Genomic DNA, 18,524 nt, shown 5'->3' with positions numbered 1-18,524 from the left:
CGAGCTCCGGACCCCGCTCACACCAGGGTGACCTTCGCCTCGGCTCGAGGGGCGGGGCCCGCCCCGGCTGGAGGGGCGGGGCCCGCCCCGGCCCCGCCCCGCCCCGCCCCGCCCTCCCCGGCCCCGGCAGCGCTGCCGGCCGGTTTCAGGCAGGGGCGGGGCCGCCGGCGTCCGCTGGGGGGCGCTGTTGGACCGCGGCTGAATGCCGGCAGAGGCGGGAGGGGCGGGAACGGGGATGGGGATGGGGACGGGCCGCCGGGCCGGCCCGTCCCCATCCCCGTTCCCGCCCCTCCCGCCTCGCCCGGTCACCGCTTGGTGGGGGGGTTAAGGGGGGCGGGGGGGGGGGAAGAAGAAGAAGGTACGCGCGCCCTTTAAGAGGAGAAAGTGGGCGTGTCCCCGCGCCGCAAGGCCCCCCCCGCGCCGCTCAGCGATTGGCCGCCCCGCTCAGGGCTGCCCGTTCCGCTGCCTGCGCGGAGGAGTAGAGCCGTCGTCGCGGCGGGCGGCGCCGCTGTGCGGGAGGGGACGGCGGCGGAGGCGGCGGCGGCGGCGGGACGGGCAGACGGAGGAAGGCGGCGGGGGAAGCGGCATGGGCGCCTGACGCCCGTCCCGTCCCGCCGCCGAGGGACGATGGCGCGGCCCCGCGGCGGGCGGTGGTTGCTGGGCGTCCTCCTCGCCCTGTGCCGCCTGGCCGCGCCGCTCGCCAAGAGCCTGGAGCCGGTCTCCTGGAGCGCCGGTAACCCCAAGTACGTGCGGCGGAGGGGCGCGGGGGAACGGGGGGGGGAACCCGCCTCGCACCCCCCCGGCCAAACCCCCCCCTAAACCCGGGAAAATTAAAAAAAAAAAAAATTAACTAAAACCGCAGGATTTTTGAGGAAAAAAATCCCTCCCCGGGAAGCGGAGCGGGCACCGCGAAGAGCGGCTGGAGGCTGCGGTCGACGGACGGAGAGGAGCGACCCCCGGCTGGAGTACGGACCCCTCGCCGAGCCCCGGCTGCTGCTCCCGGGGCGCGCGTGGCTGCTGCGGGTTTTTACCCTTTTTTTTAAAAAAAAAAAGGCACTTCCAATTTTTTTCCCACTTTTTAAGAATGCCTTTGGTTTTTAAAGATTTTCTTATCTTTAAATTTTTTTTTGATTTTTCAAATTTTCTTTTATTTTTAAAATTTTTTCACCTTTAATTTTGCCCCCCCCCACCCCCCCCCCGGGATTCGGGGCGGCTCCGGGGGCCGCCAGCGGGCCGGATCGCCGCTCCTCTCTACCTCGCCGACGCTAGAGTTGGATTTATTATCTTTTTTTACTACTCTTTTCTGGCTTTTCTCCTCCCAAAGCCGGCCGCGGGGGGCGGCGGGGGGCGGCCGGCGGTGGGACCCCCCCGCCCGGCGGTCGGGCTCCGAACAAAGCCGGCGCGGGGCTGCGGCTGCAGGGCCGGGTTGTGTCTGTGTGCGGTGCGTGGCTGCGGACGTGTCCCTGCCCCGCTGGGCTGGGGGAACAATGAGAAGGGCTTTTCCAGCGCGCCGGGATGAAGGGCGAGGAGGAGGAGGAGGAGGAGGAGTGGAAGGTGCTCGGCGGCGGGCGCTGCTGCCCGGGGTGGTGGTGTCAGGGCGGTTTGGCAGCCCTCTCGCTGGGCTTCAGCGTGTAGGTCACGCTGTGTTTGTGTACCTTAGCCCCTTCTGGGTTAAAAAACCCAATAATCCAGCTTTTAGTCCGATTCCCCCCTCCCCATTTCCCAAAAAAGAGTTTTTGAGGGTCGGGGAGAACTGAAACAATTTGGACAACCCTCCTGCTTGGACACTTGCATTCCAACCAAACGTTTATTCCTTTATTTTTTTTTTTTTGGGGGGGGGAAGCAACTTTGCTGGCACACGCGCATGCAGGCGTGCTCTCGGCGTTGGAACCAAGGGCTCCCGTGAGCGGATTCTCCTCCTTGGTGTCTTTTCCCTTTCCTTCCTTTGGGAGACCGTCGGTTGGGAGCAGAAAGCGCCTTTCCCCTGGGGAGTCGATCCCTTGCGTTTGTGATTCCATGACATCGGCGAGGCAGAGGCGCATCGGTTCCGGAAAATACCTTTTTAGTTGGCAAAGGGGCGGCTGGAGGGAGAAACGGCTTTGGCGGGGCGGTGGTGGCCACCATGTCGCCCCAGCCCGCTGCGCTCGCCTTGGCTTCTAAATCGCCAAGGCCTGGGACCTTGGGCGGAGGCGGTGGCGATGCGGCGGGCGGGCTGGGGGGTGGCACACCGGTGGCTTTTCCACCCCCCTGCCCATCTGCCGGGGGCCTGCCTGTGCCGGCACCGAGCCCCGGGTGCGGTGGGCTCGGAGGCGTCCCTCCCCGGCGGGGCACGCGGGGGTAGTTTGAGGTGTTCTTGGTTCTCCCCCATTTTGGAGCTCGGTGGTTGTCTGCCCTCGGCGCAGCTCTCTGGTTGCGTGGGGATGGCTCCCGGGGGTAGCGCCGGTGCTTCCCCAGCCCTGTGGCCCCACTGGGATGGGAGAAGGTGGGAAGTGCCCGGAATGTCGGCGTTCCCACCCAGAAACGGCTCTGCCGGGGCGGGACGGGCGCTGGGGAGGGATCCCAGTGCCGGGGCAGGAGCCATGGTTGGTTCTGGCCGTGGTGGGGGCTGTGGGTGCCCGGCCGTGCTCCCACTCGCGCCCCGTCGGTCTGTGTCCGTGCGGCCTGACCCCGGACCCTGGTCTTTGGGGTCCGTCTTTGGGGTCCCTCGCTTTATTTTACGCCTTAATGCTCCCAGCTCCGAGCCCCGCAGGTTGCGTGGCGTCGGGCAGAGCCTCGTCGTGGCTGCTCCCGCCTGCAGCCGAGTACGCCGGTCTGGGGAACCGCCCGCCGTACAAAGCCTGGTTCCAGTTTGAGGAAAAGCCGTGCTCTTTGTTAGACTGGGCTTAGTCTCCTGGACGGGTGCATTAAACCCCCCCCCACGTGCGCTCCCCGCCGCGCTTCGGGCTTTCAAGCCCCTTCCTTCCTCCGGCGCTCCGCGGGCGATGCCGTGTCCGTGCCAGCCCTCCGCCCCGCTCTGCTGAGCTTTAACTCTTCTTTTTAGAGTAAAAAGAGCTAAAGCCTTTAAAAATAACGTCGCTGGGTGGGATTATCCAACAGATAGAAGGAGAAAGCGTCGCGCGTTGGGCCTTGGTGGTGCCACTGGAGATCATGGAAGTATTTTCTTCTGCCCTTTCCTCCTCTGGGCATCTCAGGGCTGCGCGTACCAAGTGTGGGCTTGTAACTTGGCTGGGACGTCACCGGCAGGTTCCTGGTCTCGCAGTGGTTATCAGAGGGACGCTGATAACGCGTCTGATAGAAGGAACGATTTCCTAGTTGGGTTAAGACTAGCTTAAGCTGCAGTACTGTGTGGGAAACAGGGGGAACGTTTCCTTTCGGCTCCTAGGTGTGTGTGTCCGACAACCAGCAGCGAAATGGTCACCGTCTTCCTATTGTGAATAATTCCTGGTCTTTTAAGGGGGGAAAAAATAGGCCTAGAAATGCCTTCGCCGGATAAAAGGTGGTAATAGTCGCTAAACCCGCGCTTGGGACCAGCTCAGGGTAAATCAGATCCCCTCTGAGCGAGCTCTCCCCAGGATGTCGGCGGAGCCCCTCGGAAGGGGTCTCGGGGAGCCAGTATGGTTTCAATTTCATTCCACCGTGGCCGCAGGGGGTTTCGTGGGGGGGGCCGGCGGGTGCTTTCGGGATTTAATCGTCCCTTTTGCTGCTCAGCCGGGGGTTGGTGGGAGCGTGCTCTTGTTGGACAGCCGGGAATTGCAGCAGAAATTCTGGCTAAATCCTTTCTGAACTCCCTCGGCTGTAATTTTGGAGAAATATTGACCCTGGTGGGCTCCTGTGCCGGCCGTTAAAAGGAAGCATTCCTAATAAAATATGGTTTGGAAAATTCATTTCAGGCTGGAATTCGCCTCTCCAGAAAGTATTTTAATAAGGAGGTGGGGGAAATGGGACACATCATCCGTGCCGCTCTGAAGAACGGGTCGTTTCGGCTCTGCTTTTCTCCCTTTCCCCCATATAGGTTTTACTCTGCTCCGCTCGCTCGCTCTGCGGAGCAGCCCAGCAACTTTCTAAACCCGAGACAAATGCATTTTAAAAAAGAAAAAGCATGGAAGAGGGGGGGAAAAACCCCAAACCAGACAAAAGTCTAATCCTTTGTGGTACTTCTGTTCTGTCTTTAATGACGTTATGGTGTCCTATTGAATTCTGAGTTTGAAGCCTGGCGTGTCTTCGCCTTTTTTAATGCCTTTTACGAGGGACAAAGTGCTTGTGGGAAGGCTGTTTCCGAGGGGAATGGCTGGCCTGGAGCTCTGCAGCGGTGGGCTCGCACTTGTCGGAGCAGATGTAATTTAATTACCGTACCAGTGGGCGCATGAGGCGCTTCGCAGTATAAGGAGTTGGGAAATAGTGAAAACATGCTGCTTATTTTTAATTAAAAGCCGCGTTTGGCTCATGGAGCCTTCGGAGACTCCCTCCTCCCGGGGAGCACACGGGGCCGGGAGGGGGGGGATGTCCCCGGGGGTGGGGGGCGCGGAGGGTGCCGTAAGCGATCCGATGTCCTCCGTGCACACCTCTGCCTCCCCGGGGCTTTGCTTAATCTCCCAAGGCTGGTTTGGATTAAGCGAGCCTGGATGGGCTGCATCCCCGGTCGGAGTTTCCCTCTGGAATGGAGGAGCCCTTTCCAAGCGCGTCAGGAGGTCGTGGGCGAGAGGGTGCTGCGTGCTCCGGTGCCGGGGGGGGACCCTTCGCTGGGTGCTGCGGGGTTGTGCTGGTGGAGGGAGCTTGGTGTGGGGCTGCCCAGTGCCCTCCCAGCACGGGGGGCTCTTGCTCTCGCTCCCCCCGAGGCAGAAGCCCCTGCGCCTTGCGGCGGCGAGGTCGCCCTTCTTGCCGTGCCTGGGGGAAAGGAGCACCCAGGGCTCCTTGCGTGTTGTTTGGGAATGACTTCATTAACTTAAATTAAAAAAAAAAGCAAAGGCAGGGCTGTGGCTATTGCAGTAGCTGGGTAAATACCACTGGATTCTATAAAATGGATTTAACTGCTTCCTTTAAAAGAAAAAAAGAGCCATGATGGGGTGGCTGATTGATTGTAAAAGGAGCCGTAGCTTTCTCCAGAGCAAAACAGCTGCTGCAGCTCCTCGGGGCAGTGGGGACGGACGGACGGAGCTTTTGTGCCATTTCTGAGCGTGGAGTGCTGTGGGGGGAGCTGGTGGGGGGCTGCTTCCCTTCTCCGCCGCACCTGAGCGACTTCATCGCTTTTGGTTTGAAGCTGCTCCTTGGATCCCTACCCCAAACGGGCTGCGTGCGGCAGGGTGGGATGTGCCCTTGCACGGCGCGGCCCTGGCTGGCTGGGCTGGGGTCCCCCCCCGAGCAGCTTTGCTGGCTGGGCTGGGGTCCCCCCCCGAGCAGCTTTGCTGGCTGGGCTGGGGTCCCCCCCCGAGCAGCTTTGCTGGCTGGGCTGGGGTCCCCCCCCGAGCAGCTTTGCTGGCTGGGCTGGGGTCCCCCCCGAGCAGCTTTGCTGGCTGGGCTGGGGACCCCCCTGAGCCCTGCGCGTGTTTGTACAGGTCACGGGGTTTGCAAAGAGCCGCGATGCACACGCAGCCCCTTGCACGACACGCGTCAGGAGGCGTTTGGGTTGTGCCCTGGAAACTGGGGGCTTAGCAGTGGGGATGACCCCTTCTTTCCATATAGGATTTCTGGGTGCCGCCTGCCCCAGGGCTCCCCCGTGGCCCTCCGGTCCCTGCCCCGCTGGCAGGGCACCCTGTAATCAGCAGAGCGGTGGCAGTGCTGCTGGGAAGCCCGTCTGCCCGAGGAGCGCTGGGGTCCGGTGGGAAAACATCTTGTACCGATCAGTAGCACATGCTACTTGGAGTCTGGCAGCTGAAACAGGGTGGGGAGAAACAAAGCTGAAATCCATTCTGTGTCTAATTAATGATTGCTTGTATCGGAGGACTCTGGGCTCGGCGCTATCTCGGCGTCACATCTGGGCAGGAATGCGGCGGCGGTGCTGCGGGGCTTTTGTTGTGCTCGCCTCGAAAGAGCTGGGGTCCTTTCTGCTTCTTTCCGCCGCTTTTCTCCTTCCCGTCCCTCGGTCTGGGGTGGGTGGCGTGGCTGAGAAACCTCCTCCGGTGAGCAGGAGGGCTGGTGGTGGTGGTTCGCCGGCTCGTGGGGAGACTCGGTGCACACCCGGCATCCTTCGGGGAGGGTTTTCTTGCCCCTTGTGTGTCCTTTCCGGTTGGAGCACCGGTGCTCTGCCCATGGCTGTGCTGGAGCCTCGGGATCCCGGCGCTCCCGGCTCCGCCAGCCTGTCCAGGCTTGGTTCCAGGCAAGTCGGACAAGCCGGGGCTAAACGTCCTGCTTGGTTAGGCTGGGTTTGTGCACGGGGTGGGGTTTGCATGGCCCCTGTGCTTTCGGGAGCAAGGTCCTTCCGTGGAGCTGGAGCCAAACCCCACAGAGGCTGTGGCTGATGCCTGGAGGGAAGAGGGGGCTTGGGGGCCTCCAGCACCCTCCTTCCCAGGGGCAGAGGATGGGGGACAGATTTGGAGGGTTATCTGCGGTGTTTCAGCGAGCGGCAGCTTCTCCTCTGTGAGCTCTCCCCGCGGGTGCCCCCGGGTGGGATCCGACCCGGCTCAGGTGCCGGCGTGGCAGTGCCGCCCCGGCCGAGCCGAGCAGCTGCACTTCAAAAATGCCAGCTATTTATAACCCTGGCTCGGCTGCTCTGGAATAACCTTTTCCTACCCGCAGCCGGCCCTTTCCAGGTGGACTGCTCCCCCTTTCCGAGGTCGTGGGACTGGGCTTTGCCAGTGGGGCTGCCATGGGGGCTGCGTGGAGAGCCGGAGCAGGGGGGCTTGTTAGTGTCTGACCGTGAACTTCCCTCGGTGTTCTCCAAGGGCTCCATCCTGCTGTAATGCTGCGCCCGCGTGTGCCGTATCTGCTGGCCCGGCTGTCGACGGGGTCGGGCTGCGGTGAGAGGCGTTGTGTTAACCCGGTTTGGTGGGGGTTGGCTCTTGCTGGTTCCAACACGGAGGTGCTGGGGGTGGGATGCCCAGGGGACGCTGCACGAGCTCTCTGTCCCTGATCCTTCAGGCTGGAGTTCCGGAAGCGCCCTCCTTGCAGTGCTGGCTCCCCTTCCCATGCAAAGGCCTGGGCTGGGTGCCTTCCCTGGGAGGGCGGGTCCTGGCTGATTTTGGTGGCACCCAAGCCTGCCTCACTGCTCCATGTGCAGTGATGGGACACGAGCGTCCCGTTTCCCGGCGATCCCTTTCCTTGCACCCGGCTGGTGGCTCCCCTGGCTTGCAGCATGAGCCCAGCCTTGGGGACCGTCCGCCCTGCCTGGCTGTTGGCATCCAACGGCTTCTGAGTAGGTACTTCAGAAAAAGCAAAGTGCGTTTTCATGGCTTATCAGCCATAAATACCCTTACACCATTAATATTGATTCCTGAGTGTTTGCATGTTTTCCTTCTCGTTAAGGCTGGGAAATGTCTGCGGTTGCACATGCATCAGTGGCGAGGCTGCGACTCGACGCTGTCTTCTCTTTGCTACGGATTTTAACGTTTAAAGGGTTTCCGAAACACGTGGGCGCGGTCCGGTATGTGGCTTTGCCGATAGCGACGGCAGCCTCGGGTCTGGCGGCAGCGCGGAGTGATGCTCGGGGATGCGGTGATGCTCGGGGATGTGATGGTGCTGGGCTCGGGCGCTCTTTGTCTGGGCTCGCTGTAGTATCGCAGCCGAACGCGAGGGGGAGGTCCGTGGCCCCCCCAGCTCCCACTGGGGTTTTGGGGGGCAAATTGTTGATGTGCGTTGGAAAGGGGGAACGGGTGCAAAGGCGCTCCCTCCCTTAAAGCGGGGGGTGGCCGGTTTTTGGCCGGGCGGGGGGTCAGGGCGGGCTCCCCCCGTGCCGGCAGGGATGACGGCATACCCCGCCCGCAGCCGGGCGGGCAGCATATGGAAAGGATCTGGGTGTAATATCCCGGGCTGCAGCGCGGCTTTGCTGAAGAGGCCACTTCAGCAGGGGACGCGGCGTGGTTAGTCCTCCCGGCTGACACATCCCAGGCCTTCCTCAGACTTGAAAGAGCTCGAGTTCGCCTTTGAATCTGAGGATTTATAGCCCTTTTAGGCCTCTCCAATAAAAGCACGGCTCCCTCCTCAGACAGAGCCCACCGTCTCCCTCCTCCGGGCTCATTATCCCGGGGATTTGTGTTGCTCGCTCTCGCGCGCTCTCGCTCTGTTGTTCGCTACCGCCCCTTTCTTCAGATGTGCGGCCGAGAACTTCAGAGCATAAAAGCAGAGCCGGGGGAGCTGCGGGTCCCGGCCACGCTGCCAGGATGCGGCCCCCACCGCGGGCTCCGGCAAACCTGGCTCCAGCAGCGCGTGGGGAGAGGACACCTCATTTGGTGATGCTGCGGGTACGCCAGCATCTCAGGCTGTGGCTGGGGAGCATCGGCTCCGCTTGCCCTGTGTGTTCCCGGCAATCCCCCTGCCATCCCTTGAGGGCTGCGAGCAAACTGGGATGAGCTCCCGTCCCTCTGGGCACGCGCGTGGAGAGCGCGCGGCGTGCGTCCACCCCTGCCTGCCTCGTCTCGGCGCATGTGGGCACTTAAGCATCCTCAGCCCTGCAGATCGTGTCTGCTTTATACAGGCACGTCAGGCCTCTGACTGTTTAAAGAGAGGCTTAGGAAGGAGTCCAGTGAAACGACATAATAATTATTGTATTACAAATTGTTTCCTTTAATGGGCCCTGTTGGATCGCTCAGTCTGCTAAACACATTGCGCTCGCCCCCAGCCCCACGCTGCCGCGGCCCCTTTCCACTGCTCCGGCCTCCCCTCGCTAACCCGGCCCCGCTGGAAAATTCCTCCTGCCGAGGAACCCGGTGTGGTGGGGCGAGGGATGGGGGCTGCCTGGGGACCCGCCTGGCCCCGGGGCCTCCGCAGGGCGAGGGGAGGATGGGGTGGCCCCGTCTCCGAGGAGGGACCCTCTCCCTGCGGGTGGGTGGTGGTCCCTGCCCCTTCCCATGCTCCGGAGCATTGCAGTGCCCCGGACCTTGTGCATCCCAAGGGCTTTTGGGCCAGCGGCACCCCCAGCTGATGCTCGGGGCTCAAGAGCACCTACTCGCCCGTCAAAAACTTCTTGCCCTGCCCGCACCGGTGCCGCAGGCAGGGCAGGATGGGCAGAGCGAGGTTCCTGCCCTTCCCCGGCGTTTCGGTGCTTGCGTTGGTGGTGGAAGGGCTCCCAGGCAGCTTTTTGGCAGCTCCCACCCCTGAGGGCTGCGGGGCGTAAGGAGAGGAGCCACGAGCGGCAGTGCGAATTTTTTCGTTGCCCCCAAAGAATAAACGTGTTGGAATTAAGCAGCAGGTTACGTTTCTTCAAGGCCGAGCAGCAAATATGTTTTAAATTTGGCAGCCGGCAGCGGAGAGCGGGTGGGAGAAATTTTCCAGGTATTGCGTTACACTTTCCCCTAAAAGGGCTCTGCTTTGGGGCTGGGGATTAAAGGGAGGAGAGGAGGGGCAGCCCCGGGCGTGGGGAGAGGGGCTGTGTCCCCTGGGGGAGCGGACCCCCTCCCTCGCACGCGCTTGCGGCCCCGTGCGCTCCGGAGGGCGCGGGGGCCGTGGTGCTCGCCCCCGCTGACTCAGGCCCTGCCCGGGGCAGAGGTGCGCTGCGGGGGACGGCCGGGATTAATTTTTGGGCTTCCTCCCTCTGGGCGCGATGGGAAATTTCCACCTGGCTGTGGGCACCGCCCCGCTCCCCCGGCCGGCCGGGCTCTGCCTTGCCCTCCTCTCCTGCTCTGATGTCTTTAATAAATGCTTCATGCAAGAGCGAACCTGGGATCCACTCCCAGCACGCAACTGGGGCTCAGCCAATTAGCCAATTATTTTAGAAGAAGAAATTTAAAAAAAACCAAAAAAATTCTTATTTTTTTAGGGGAAGGTCTGGCCAACGCATCAGCGAGCAGCCCCTCTCCCGCGGGGCCGAGCTGGAGGGGCTCTGCGCAGCCCCTGCCGTAGTGGCCTCTGCCTGCAGTCGCTGAGCTCCGGCGTGTCCCCCCGTGTTGGCAGGACGGGGTGCTGCCCCTTGCACCAAGCAAGAGACGGGGTCTTGGCAGCTGCCTGCGCTCTGGCTTGCTGCCTGTCCCCCCTGCACCCCGCTGTCCCCCCTCCGGCATGTCCCTTCTCCCTGGGCAGCCAGGCGGGTGGTCCATGAGCATCCCCTCCGGAGCTGGCGCTGGTGCATCCCATTGTTCCCAGCTTCCTTCGCAGCGGGAGGAGGAGAGAGATGCTTCCCCAGGAGGTGGGGAAGGGCCGTCCCAGTGCTGTGGGGGGTGCAGAGCCCCCTTCCCTTTTGCTGGGCAGAGCCGCGGTGCCCCATGGGCCCCACTGCCCGGGGAGGGGGGGCCCAGCCAGGTTAGGGTTTCAGGAAGGCGCTCGGAGGTGCGAAGGGCTGGAGGCGGCTGGCGTTTCCCCTTCAGCTGTGTTTGGTTTTAAATTTGTATTACTCTTCTTTCGGGTGAATTCTGCGAGGACGTGGCCTGGTTGCGTACCCCTGCCTGCGCGTCCATGCAGGCGTGTGCTCTCCGGTGGCATGGCTCCCCTTCCCTGCGTCCCCGTTAGCGGCACCTCAGCTGTAGCTAATTGCTGAAATAATTGGGGCAGCAGTAGCCTGGCAAGGCAGCGGTGCTGGGCCGGGGTCGCGGAGGGAGAGGAGAGGAGGGTCCGTGGTGCAGCCGTGCTTCCTGGCCCCCCAGCCCTCTCCCACCACTCCGTCCTGCGCCGGCACAGTTTCGTGCCCGTTGCTGGTGTTGCTGCAGTTGGAGAACTTCTTCCTATTGTCTGTCTTTTTTCACTTGCCTGAGCTACGTGAAAACGTGTTGTTGGGGATAGGGGATGGAGGAAAGCCTGCCTGTGGGATGTTGGGGGCGATGATGTTGTCTTGGCTTGGTGTTCCCTCCCTGCATCGATGGGTGCTGGGCGGAGGCTCTGCAGGGCCACCCCGGCAAAGGCAGAGAGGGGGACACAGCCCCTGTCGGGTTTGGGGGCTGAGAGCGCTTGGGACGGCATATGACGGCGCACGGGCCGGTCTGCCGGCTTCGTGTCGTGGGCTTTTCCCCTTCATGTTCCTTTGCAGAATTAAACTTTGTTCCCAAAAAGGCGGGGAGAGGATGGCACCCCACGGTAATGGTGGGGAGCAACCAGGGACCAGCTCCAGTGACCGTCCTGCATGGCCGGGGTGAGGGGGTCCCATGGGAGTCCCTTCCCAGGAGCAATTCCCGATCCCAGGAAGGCTTAACGCTTGATGATGCTTTTGATCTCTGCCTTGACGTGGCTAGTGATGGGCGCTGCTTCCCTAATTACCCCCTTCATGTGGGGCTGCGCTGGTTGTTTGTGCTTACCTGGTCTCTCTCTCAAGAAGAAAAAAAAAAAATACCCTGCAAGGGCGTGTGCGGGGTGGGGGAGCGCAGCGTGCTTTCCCATACCACGCAGGAATCCTACAGCGCTCTTCATATAGCCCTGGGTGCTCCCACCCACGGCAGGCAGTTTCATGCTCCTTGGCTGGTTTCATAACGTTCAGGAGAGGCATGAAAGTCTTCCAAAACCACCTCCCTTTGCTGCATGCAGAGCCCGTGGGCTCGGGAAGGCGGGTGCGGGTGCCCCCTCGAGGGTGCTGACCCGGGGCTGGGGGTTTGCTGGTTGTGCCAGCCGGCCAGGAGAGCACCGGTGCCCACCTAGCATCCCTTCTCGACTGGGTTTTACTCCTTTTGGGGTGCAGGCTGCACGTTGTGCCTGGGCACGTCACGGGATGGGGGCAGTGGCAGGGCAAGTACGGGGGCTCCTGCTGCGGTCCCCAGCCTGGGGTGGGGGCATCTGGGGGTGGGTGAGGGCTGCGGGGTCCTCCTGGCTCCTGCTGTCCCAAGCAAGGCCCTTTCCTCCTTCTTTCACCTCTTTGAGGGTGGAGATGGGTGGGCCATCTTTCAGCGCTCCCGGGAGTTCCTCCGCGCCTGTAAAGCAGTTGGAGGCTTGTGGGATGTCAGACTTGCAAGTGAAGCATTCACGTGCTGCAGCAGTGTACCAGTGTACATGTAGAGCAGAGAAACTTTTGTATTTCTTATCCGAGAGCGCTTTCTCCTGAAGGTACCCACAGGTGCCCGTCCGTGGTGCACCCAGTTCACCCTGTGACCTGGCAGGAGGGACCTTGCCCACGCTGTGCTCTCCATTGGGAAAGCCTCCGCTGCCTGCTTCTTGTCGGGGAGGGGGGTGAGAATCCCTTTCCCAGTTTGTTAAAGACGAAGAGATTTGTTGATGGTACGAATGGTTTCCTTACACAAGGACTGGGAGCGGGTGACAGATACAAGAGCGGTGGGATAATTGCTTCCAGATGCTGCCTCCCCTCGTCGCTGGGGCCGTGTGTGTTCCAGCGCCCTGCCAGCTCCGGCGAGCAAAACCCGGGAGTCAGCCCAAAAACTGGGGCTGGCCCGAGCGCTTTCAAACAGCTCAGCCTGCGATGGCTCTTGATTTCACTGCATCTTCCGGCGGCCGGAGCGGTCCTGTGCGGACATGGGAGCGGGCCGGCTTGTGAGCTGTGGCTGGGGCTCTCCCGGTTCCGCCAGCCCCCGAGCTGGGGCTTTATGAGAAATGCCGAGTGCTGCAGGACTGGGGATGCAATCCGGAATTGTCAGCGCCGGCTGCATTGTGCGCGGCAGGCGGCTCTCCCGGATCCGCACCGGAGCAGGCTGTGCCCGGCTTCCCCACGGCTCGCACCGCCTCGGGATGCTTTTGCCATAAACACCGTGTTTTTTGGCATCCGGGCTTTCTTGCAGAGAGCATCATTGCTAGCAGTAGTATTAACGATTATTTATTGGTTCTTAATGCCAAATACTGTAAACATCTGGCTAACGCAGCGCACATGTTGCTCATGCAGTGAGACGTCTCCGAGCGCTTGGCGTTGGGTTGACGCACTTTATGAATTGGAAGAAGGCAAATGGTGGGTTGTTTTGATAAACTCCCCTGAAGGTAGAGATTCTTGAAGGGCTTCGCTGCTGACCTTCTTGTTAATTACTGCTGCGCAGCGCCGGGAGGACCAGCTGAAAGGGAGTAATGAAGCGTTGTCATCCGGCGCGCTCAGCCCGGCCAGGGCCCCGCGAGGAAAACGCCTCCTCCCTTTTGCACCGGGGATGCGTGCCTCTCTCGGCACGTTTAGCGAGCTGGTTCCCCCTGCCTGGTAGATCGGAGTCTCGACTTTTAAGACCTATTTTAAGGTTACAGTTCTGACCTTGATTTACACCAGCAATGGGCTTTGATACAGGATTTTTCCCAAGGTAGCTGCAAGAGGTAAATCTAGCTGATAGTAAAGGTGCTGGGGAAGAAACGGGAGCAGAATGGCTTGCCGTCGTGTTGCTTGCTGATGGGACACGGATTTTATTTCCCTGCAATTTCCCTTGCTTTTAGCCCCAGACGAAGCTTAGTGGGGAGGAGAAAGGAAAATGTGAACGAAGGAAAATTTACTGCTCCTGTGATTCCTGTAGTGCTTCTGAAGGTGAGAGTTGAGTCACTTTGCCTGGTACCAGCTCAGCAATTCCGTCTCGTCCCCGGAGAGCGTCTGAAGTCACCCAGGGAGAAATAATGCTTGGGGTTAAAAATAGGTGCTGGCAATGGGAAGGGAGGACTGGAAAAGCTCCGTGTCAGGGGAGGTGGACAGAGCCCAGCGACAGACATCGGGATTGTGCACTGCTGAAGCTGGGCTTTAATGGGTTAGACTGGAATTAAAGCTCACGTGAACTTGGCGTAACCTGGAGTGGATTTCGCTCTTGGGCTTGGATGTCAATCGGTCGTCCCGGGGAAAGCGTCTCCGCTTTCAAGGGTCTTGCAAAAGTTGGTTAGCGAGGATGCAGTGCTGCCGGGGCTGGGAGAAGAAAGCAGCTCATTAAATCCTGATGGTTCAAGGAGCGCAGGTGGGACACGGCTTTGGCAGAGGAGAGCCTGGCACGGGGTGGAAATGTTCCAGCTCCCCTGGCGTTTTTTAGGATTGAGCTGGAAAAGAGGGAGTGACTTAAACTCGATCCACTTCATCACCAGCTGGGATGCACGGTCGTGCCAGTGCCCAAAGCGCTTTGCTGGGCTGTCCCAGTGCCACCAGTAGCTGTCTTGCTGGGAGCCGGGTGTGCAGAATGCCTCTCGGCCGGGATGGCGGCGATGCTGAGGGGAGGGTGCTGAGCAGTGCAGGACTGCGAATTCTGCAACCCTTGCCCGGGGCTTTTGTTAAAGCTCATTAAAACCATCTGTGGTTACCGGAGCCTGACTGGAAAGCCTGGGCGGCAGCGGAGGCTGGGGCAGCCCCAGTCCCTGTCCCCGTGGTGGGGACACGGCCAGTGCCGTCCCCCCGGGGCAGCCGCCAAGCAGCGGGTGGGAGGAGAGGGGGTCACGGTTCCCGCTGGAGCGGGACCAGGAGCAATTCCGGCTTCTCCCTTAGTTTAGAGCTTTTTTCTTTCTCTCCTGTTTCTTTCACTCTGGCAGCCCGCTCGGCCCTCGCCACCGTGCGAGATGCTGCGAGTACAATAGGGCTGCGAGGTGGGGTGGGAGGGTGGAAGGAGATGAAAGGGGAAAAGTAAAACTGAGGCATGTCTGGAAGGGCATTTTGATGTAAATGGGACTTTTTGATAGACTTTGAGAGACACGGGCAGAAAGGGCACCGGCCCCCTTCAGCGTGCTGAGCTCTGGGCTCGCCTCTTTCATTTCCTGGGGAAAAGGGCATTTTTTCATCTCGTGTTGGCTGCACCCACAGTTCCTACTGGTCCTCCCCATCCTCAGAACCACCCGTGGCCCGGTGCGGGGCAGCCCCGTGGGCACGTCTTAACGAAATCAAGCAATTGTAGAGTCCTGTTCAAAATGTGAAAGTAGCGGCTGAATCTTGGGAAAGGGAAATGGCTTCTTGCAACCCAAGGAGGCAAACCATGGGTGGCCGGGAGGGCACGGCTGCATCCCACCTTCCTCCCCCCGGCAGCTCCCACAAACTGTTCCCTTCCCCGGGGAGGGCGCGTGTTTGATCCGCTCTCGTCCTTTTGATCCCAGCCCTCGTCCTTGGCACTGTCTCAGCAGCTCTCCCGCGTTCATGGAGATGTGGCCTTGCCCTGAGTCATCCTCCTTCCTTTCTGCTGCTTTTTTATTTGTCCCTTTTCCCTCTCCTAAGAGGGCACTTATTAAAAGGAAGCAGCGTATTCATCCAGGAAACAAGAGCACAATAAATGCACGGCGTTTATAGTTTAAAAGGCGTCTCCGTCGCGGTTGTCGCTGCTGCTTTGACAAGCTGGGGGCGAGAGGCGGCGGCGGGGGGCCGGGGATGCTCTCCGTGCACGTCGGCCCCCTGGTCCTGCCCGGCGGCGGGGAGCCCTCGGAGGGGGGTCACCGGTCTCCTGTCGCCTTCCCGTGTGCTTGCGTGCTTCTGCTTGGCAGCTACTGACCCTGCCAAGGCGAGAGGAGGAGAAACGAGGACAGCGCTGCTCCCCGGAGAGAAGTCTGACAGGTCGGGGGGCTGGGAGGGGAGAACCGGGAAGGTCGGTCGGAGCTGGTGTCCGCGTCCCTGTGCCGTCGCAGGCGATGGGTCGCCCAAGAGGAGACCTGTCACTTCTCATCTGCGTGCTGTCGGCTGAGCCCGTGGCTGGGCTCGCGTCCTCCCTGCGTCTCCCCGCTGCCGCGTTCGCCTTCCTTGGGTGGTTGTCGTTGCACACCGAGCTGTCGGCAGTCCGAAAATTTACTGCTGGTATAAAACCATCAAAAACCCCGAACTGTTAGTCGGTAAAAATAGTGAGGCAATTGCAGGGAAACTTGTTTCTTCCTCTGACAAACTTGTGAGTCAGTTCTTTAATCTCTAATCTAGGTTTATGGTCATCTTTATTGAAATGCTGGGCTCTGCAAAGAGTTGACATGTATGACCATCATAAACCAGGAGTTATGGGAGCCCAGAATTGCCTTGATGGTCCAAGTGTCTGCAGGAAGCATTTTTAAAATCCGTAATCGGGATTTATTGGCCATTGTGGCTGAAACTGTCAGTAGAAAATAAAATAATCAGCCCAGGACTTTTTTTTTTTTCCTCTTTGGCATTTGACTCCTTCCACATATTCTTAAATCATTTTGCGTTTTGCCTATGCGCTTAACGTCTTTCTAACTGGGGGGCTGCGGGTGAGAGGAGCGGGGTCCAGCCCTGGTTGGTGCTGGGTGCCCTGTCTCCCATCCCTGGCCGGGAGCAGGCTCCCCGGTCCTGTCCTGTCCCCACACGCTCTCCTGCCTCCCTGTCCTCCCCATCCCGGGCTGGCTGAACATCTTCTAGTCGGCGTACCACGGCGCGTGGAGTTCGTGGGCACGTCCGTGGCGGCACCGCTGCCGCGGAGGATGTGGACAGGGGGGACGCGGAGCGACAGGCATGCCTGGAGGAGGCATCTCAGCTGGTTTCTCGCGTGGGGTAGCTGGGTCCTGTGAATGACATGGGCTTTTTGGGGTTATTTTGTTGTTGTTGAAGATACACGTAACAGGAAGGGTGCGCTGTGGAAAGGCGTTCTTGGGTCGGTCGGGAAGGGGAGCAGAGAGTCTCCTTGTGCTCTCTTCTGGGAAATGGAGGCTGCCAGGACCTTTATCACTCAAACCATCAATTTCCGTTGAGTTACAGCAGTACTGAGACCAGCGCACGAGGCCAACAGTGCATTTTTCTGCAAGACAACTAACCCGTGCCAGCGCCGCAGAGGAGCCTGCGCTCTCCCGGGGTGGCGTGGGTGATGCTGAGCTCCCTCTGCTACGGCAGCGGCGTTAGCAGCCCCAGCCCGCCCGCGTGCTCGCTCTCAAAGCAAAGCTCAGTGCCCCATAGCTTCTCCGTGCGAAGGACCTTGGTGTTAAATCTCGTCCTTTTTTTTTTTTTCTTCTTTTTGGATAAGCTAAACGGACCCAACTTTGTTTTTCCCAGTCTTTGAATCCCTTCCGTGCTTTGCAGTTGTTCCCCGTCCATGTCTGACGGGGGCTGTCCAGGCTACAGATGGACAGTATCACTCTTGCTGCTGCCTGGCGTTTCCCTGCTCATGGGTGCAGGATACGTCCCGTGCTCCCGGCATCCAGAAGCAACACTCTGCTCCGAGCACCTTCCTGGCCCATCCCCGTTATCTCCACTGGCCCTTTTGCTCTCCACTAACCCGCAAATACAAGCAGCACCCGACAGTGCCGGGTCTGGAGTTAGCCCGAAATAGTCTGCTTGGGTTGATAAATATCTGTTTCTGTTTTGTTTAACAAATATCTTCTTTAATGGCAAAGCTTTTTGTTAAGCTTTCTCATATTATCATCACGCTTAATCATGCAGGGTGACTTCTAAAAGTACTTTTTTAAATGCCAGTTTTTATCCAGGTTTTAAAATTGAAATTCATTTTTTATCCAGAGGCAGGATATAAATGACTCTACTAAAATTAGATTAATCCTAATAAGAATGTCAGTTATCATTTCTGAATACATTAGATTTTTTTTTTGAAATTTTACATGCCTCTTTAGCTATAATTGCTAGTGTAATTTCTTACATAGACATGGTGTGTCCTCATGGTTGACAGAAATACTTAATGCAATGTCGGCACCGCAGTAAGTTCCAAATTAGTGCGTCGCAGTCACTGCAAACGTTGTGAACTTTCTCCTTAATAAATTAAAAAAAAAAAAAAGAAAAAGCACCTTAAATGCAAAGCAAGACTAAAATGAGTTTAGCTCGTTGGACAGCTGGAGCCCTTCAGAAGGGCCTTTCGTGAGCTGGCAGAGGGAGGCAGAAAGGGGAGGGGGAGCTGAGGGTCCCGGGGACGCGGGCGGGCGATTTGGGGTCTGATGAACGAGGGCAGGTCGTGGGATGTGTGTGTGGGGGTGAGTCCTGCCTGGGTCCGGGGGGCTGCAGGGCAGGACCGGGGCGGTTCTTCAGCGGCGCCTGTGCTCGCTTGGGATTTTCTTTAAGGCACGGTAAATAAAACCCCTTTCCTGGTGGGTGCCCTGAAACCCTCACTGCCTGCCTGCGTGCAAGGTGGGCGTTCGAGCTCTGTTTGCTTCCGCAGCTCCCGTCGCTTCCAGTGCATGAGCTGCGTGTTGGGGAGCGGCAGCGAGCGTGCCACCCAGGCTGCAGCCCTCCGCACACAGCTGCCGGCAGCGTGCATCCTCTCGGCACCCTGAAACACCCCGGCTCCGCGTGCTGTGCGGCTGGGGGGATGCCGGGGGACGGTGGGGTGCCAGCGTCCCTCTGCGTGCGGCGGGTGCTTTGCAACAAACTCCCCGTTGCGATAAAAAGGTTGGCAGCGTCAGCCCTCTCCTGCTCCCGGCGCGGTGGCACGGCGGGGACGTGTCCCCAGCCCGGCGGCACAGCGTGCGGTGGGGCGAGGACCGCAGCCGGGAATGCCTGAGCTAGCGGGATTTTGGGGCAAGGCCCTGGGGAATCGCATCTGGCAGCAGAGCCGGGGGGGGGAGGAAGTGGTTGGGGGGAGACTTTGGTCTCTCCTGCGGCATCTCGTCAGCGTTCTTCCCCGCGCGTGGGTGGCAAGCCGGAG

General features: G+C 60.0%; 1 protein-coding gene across 1 annotated transcript in view; it reads left to right on the top strand.

The window, feature by feature from the left end:
- Nucleotides 1-627: 627 nt before the first annotated feature.
- Nucleotides 628-18,524, top strand: part of EFNB1 (ephrin B1) — a 51,051-nt gene continuing 33,154 nt past the window's right edge. The window contains exon 1 of the mRNA XM_059824473.1: nt 628-743. Coding sequence (XP_059680456.1) covers nt 628-743 — 116 coding nt within the window. The remainder of the gene's footprint in view (nt 744-18,524) is intronic.

This window comes from Gavia stellata, chromosome 14 (genome assembly GCF_030936135.1).
Source record: "Gavia stellata isolate bGavSte3 chromosome 14, bGavSte3.hap2, whole genome shotgun sequence".
In the NCBI taxonomy this organism is placed as follows: domain Eukaryota; kingdom Metazoa; phylum Chordata; class Aves; order Gaviiformes; family Gaviidae; genus Gavia; species Gavia stellata.
This window is presented reverse-complemented; position numbering and strand designations above follow the sequence as displayed.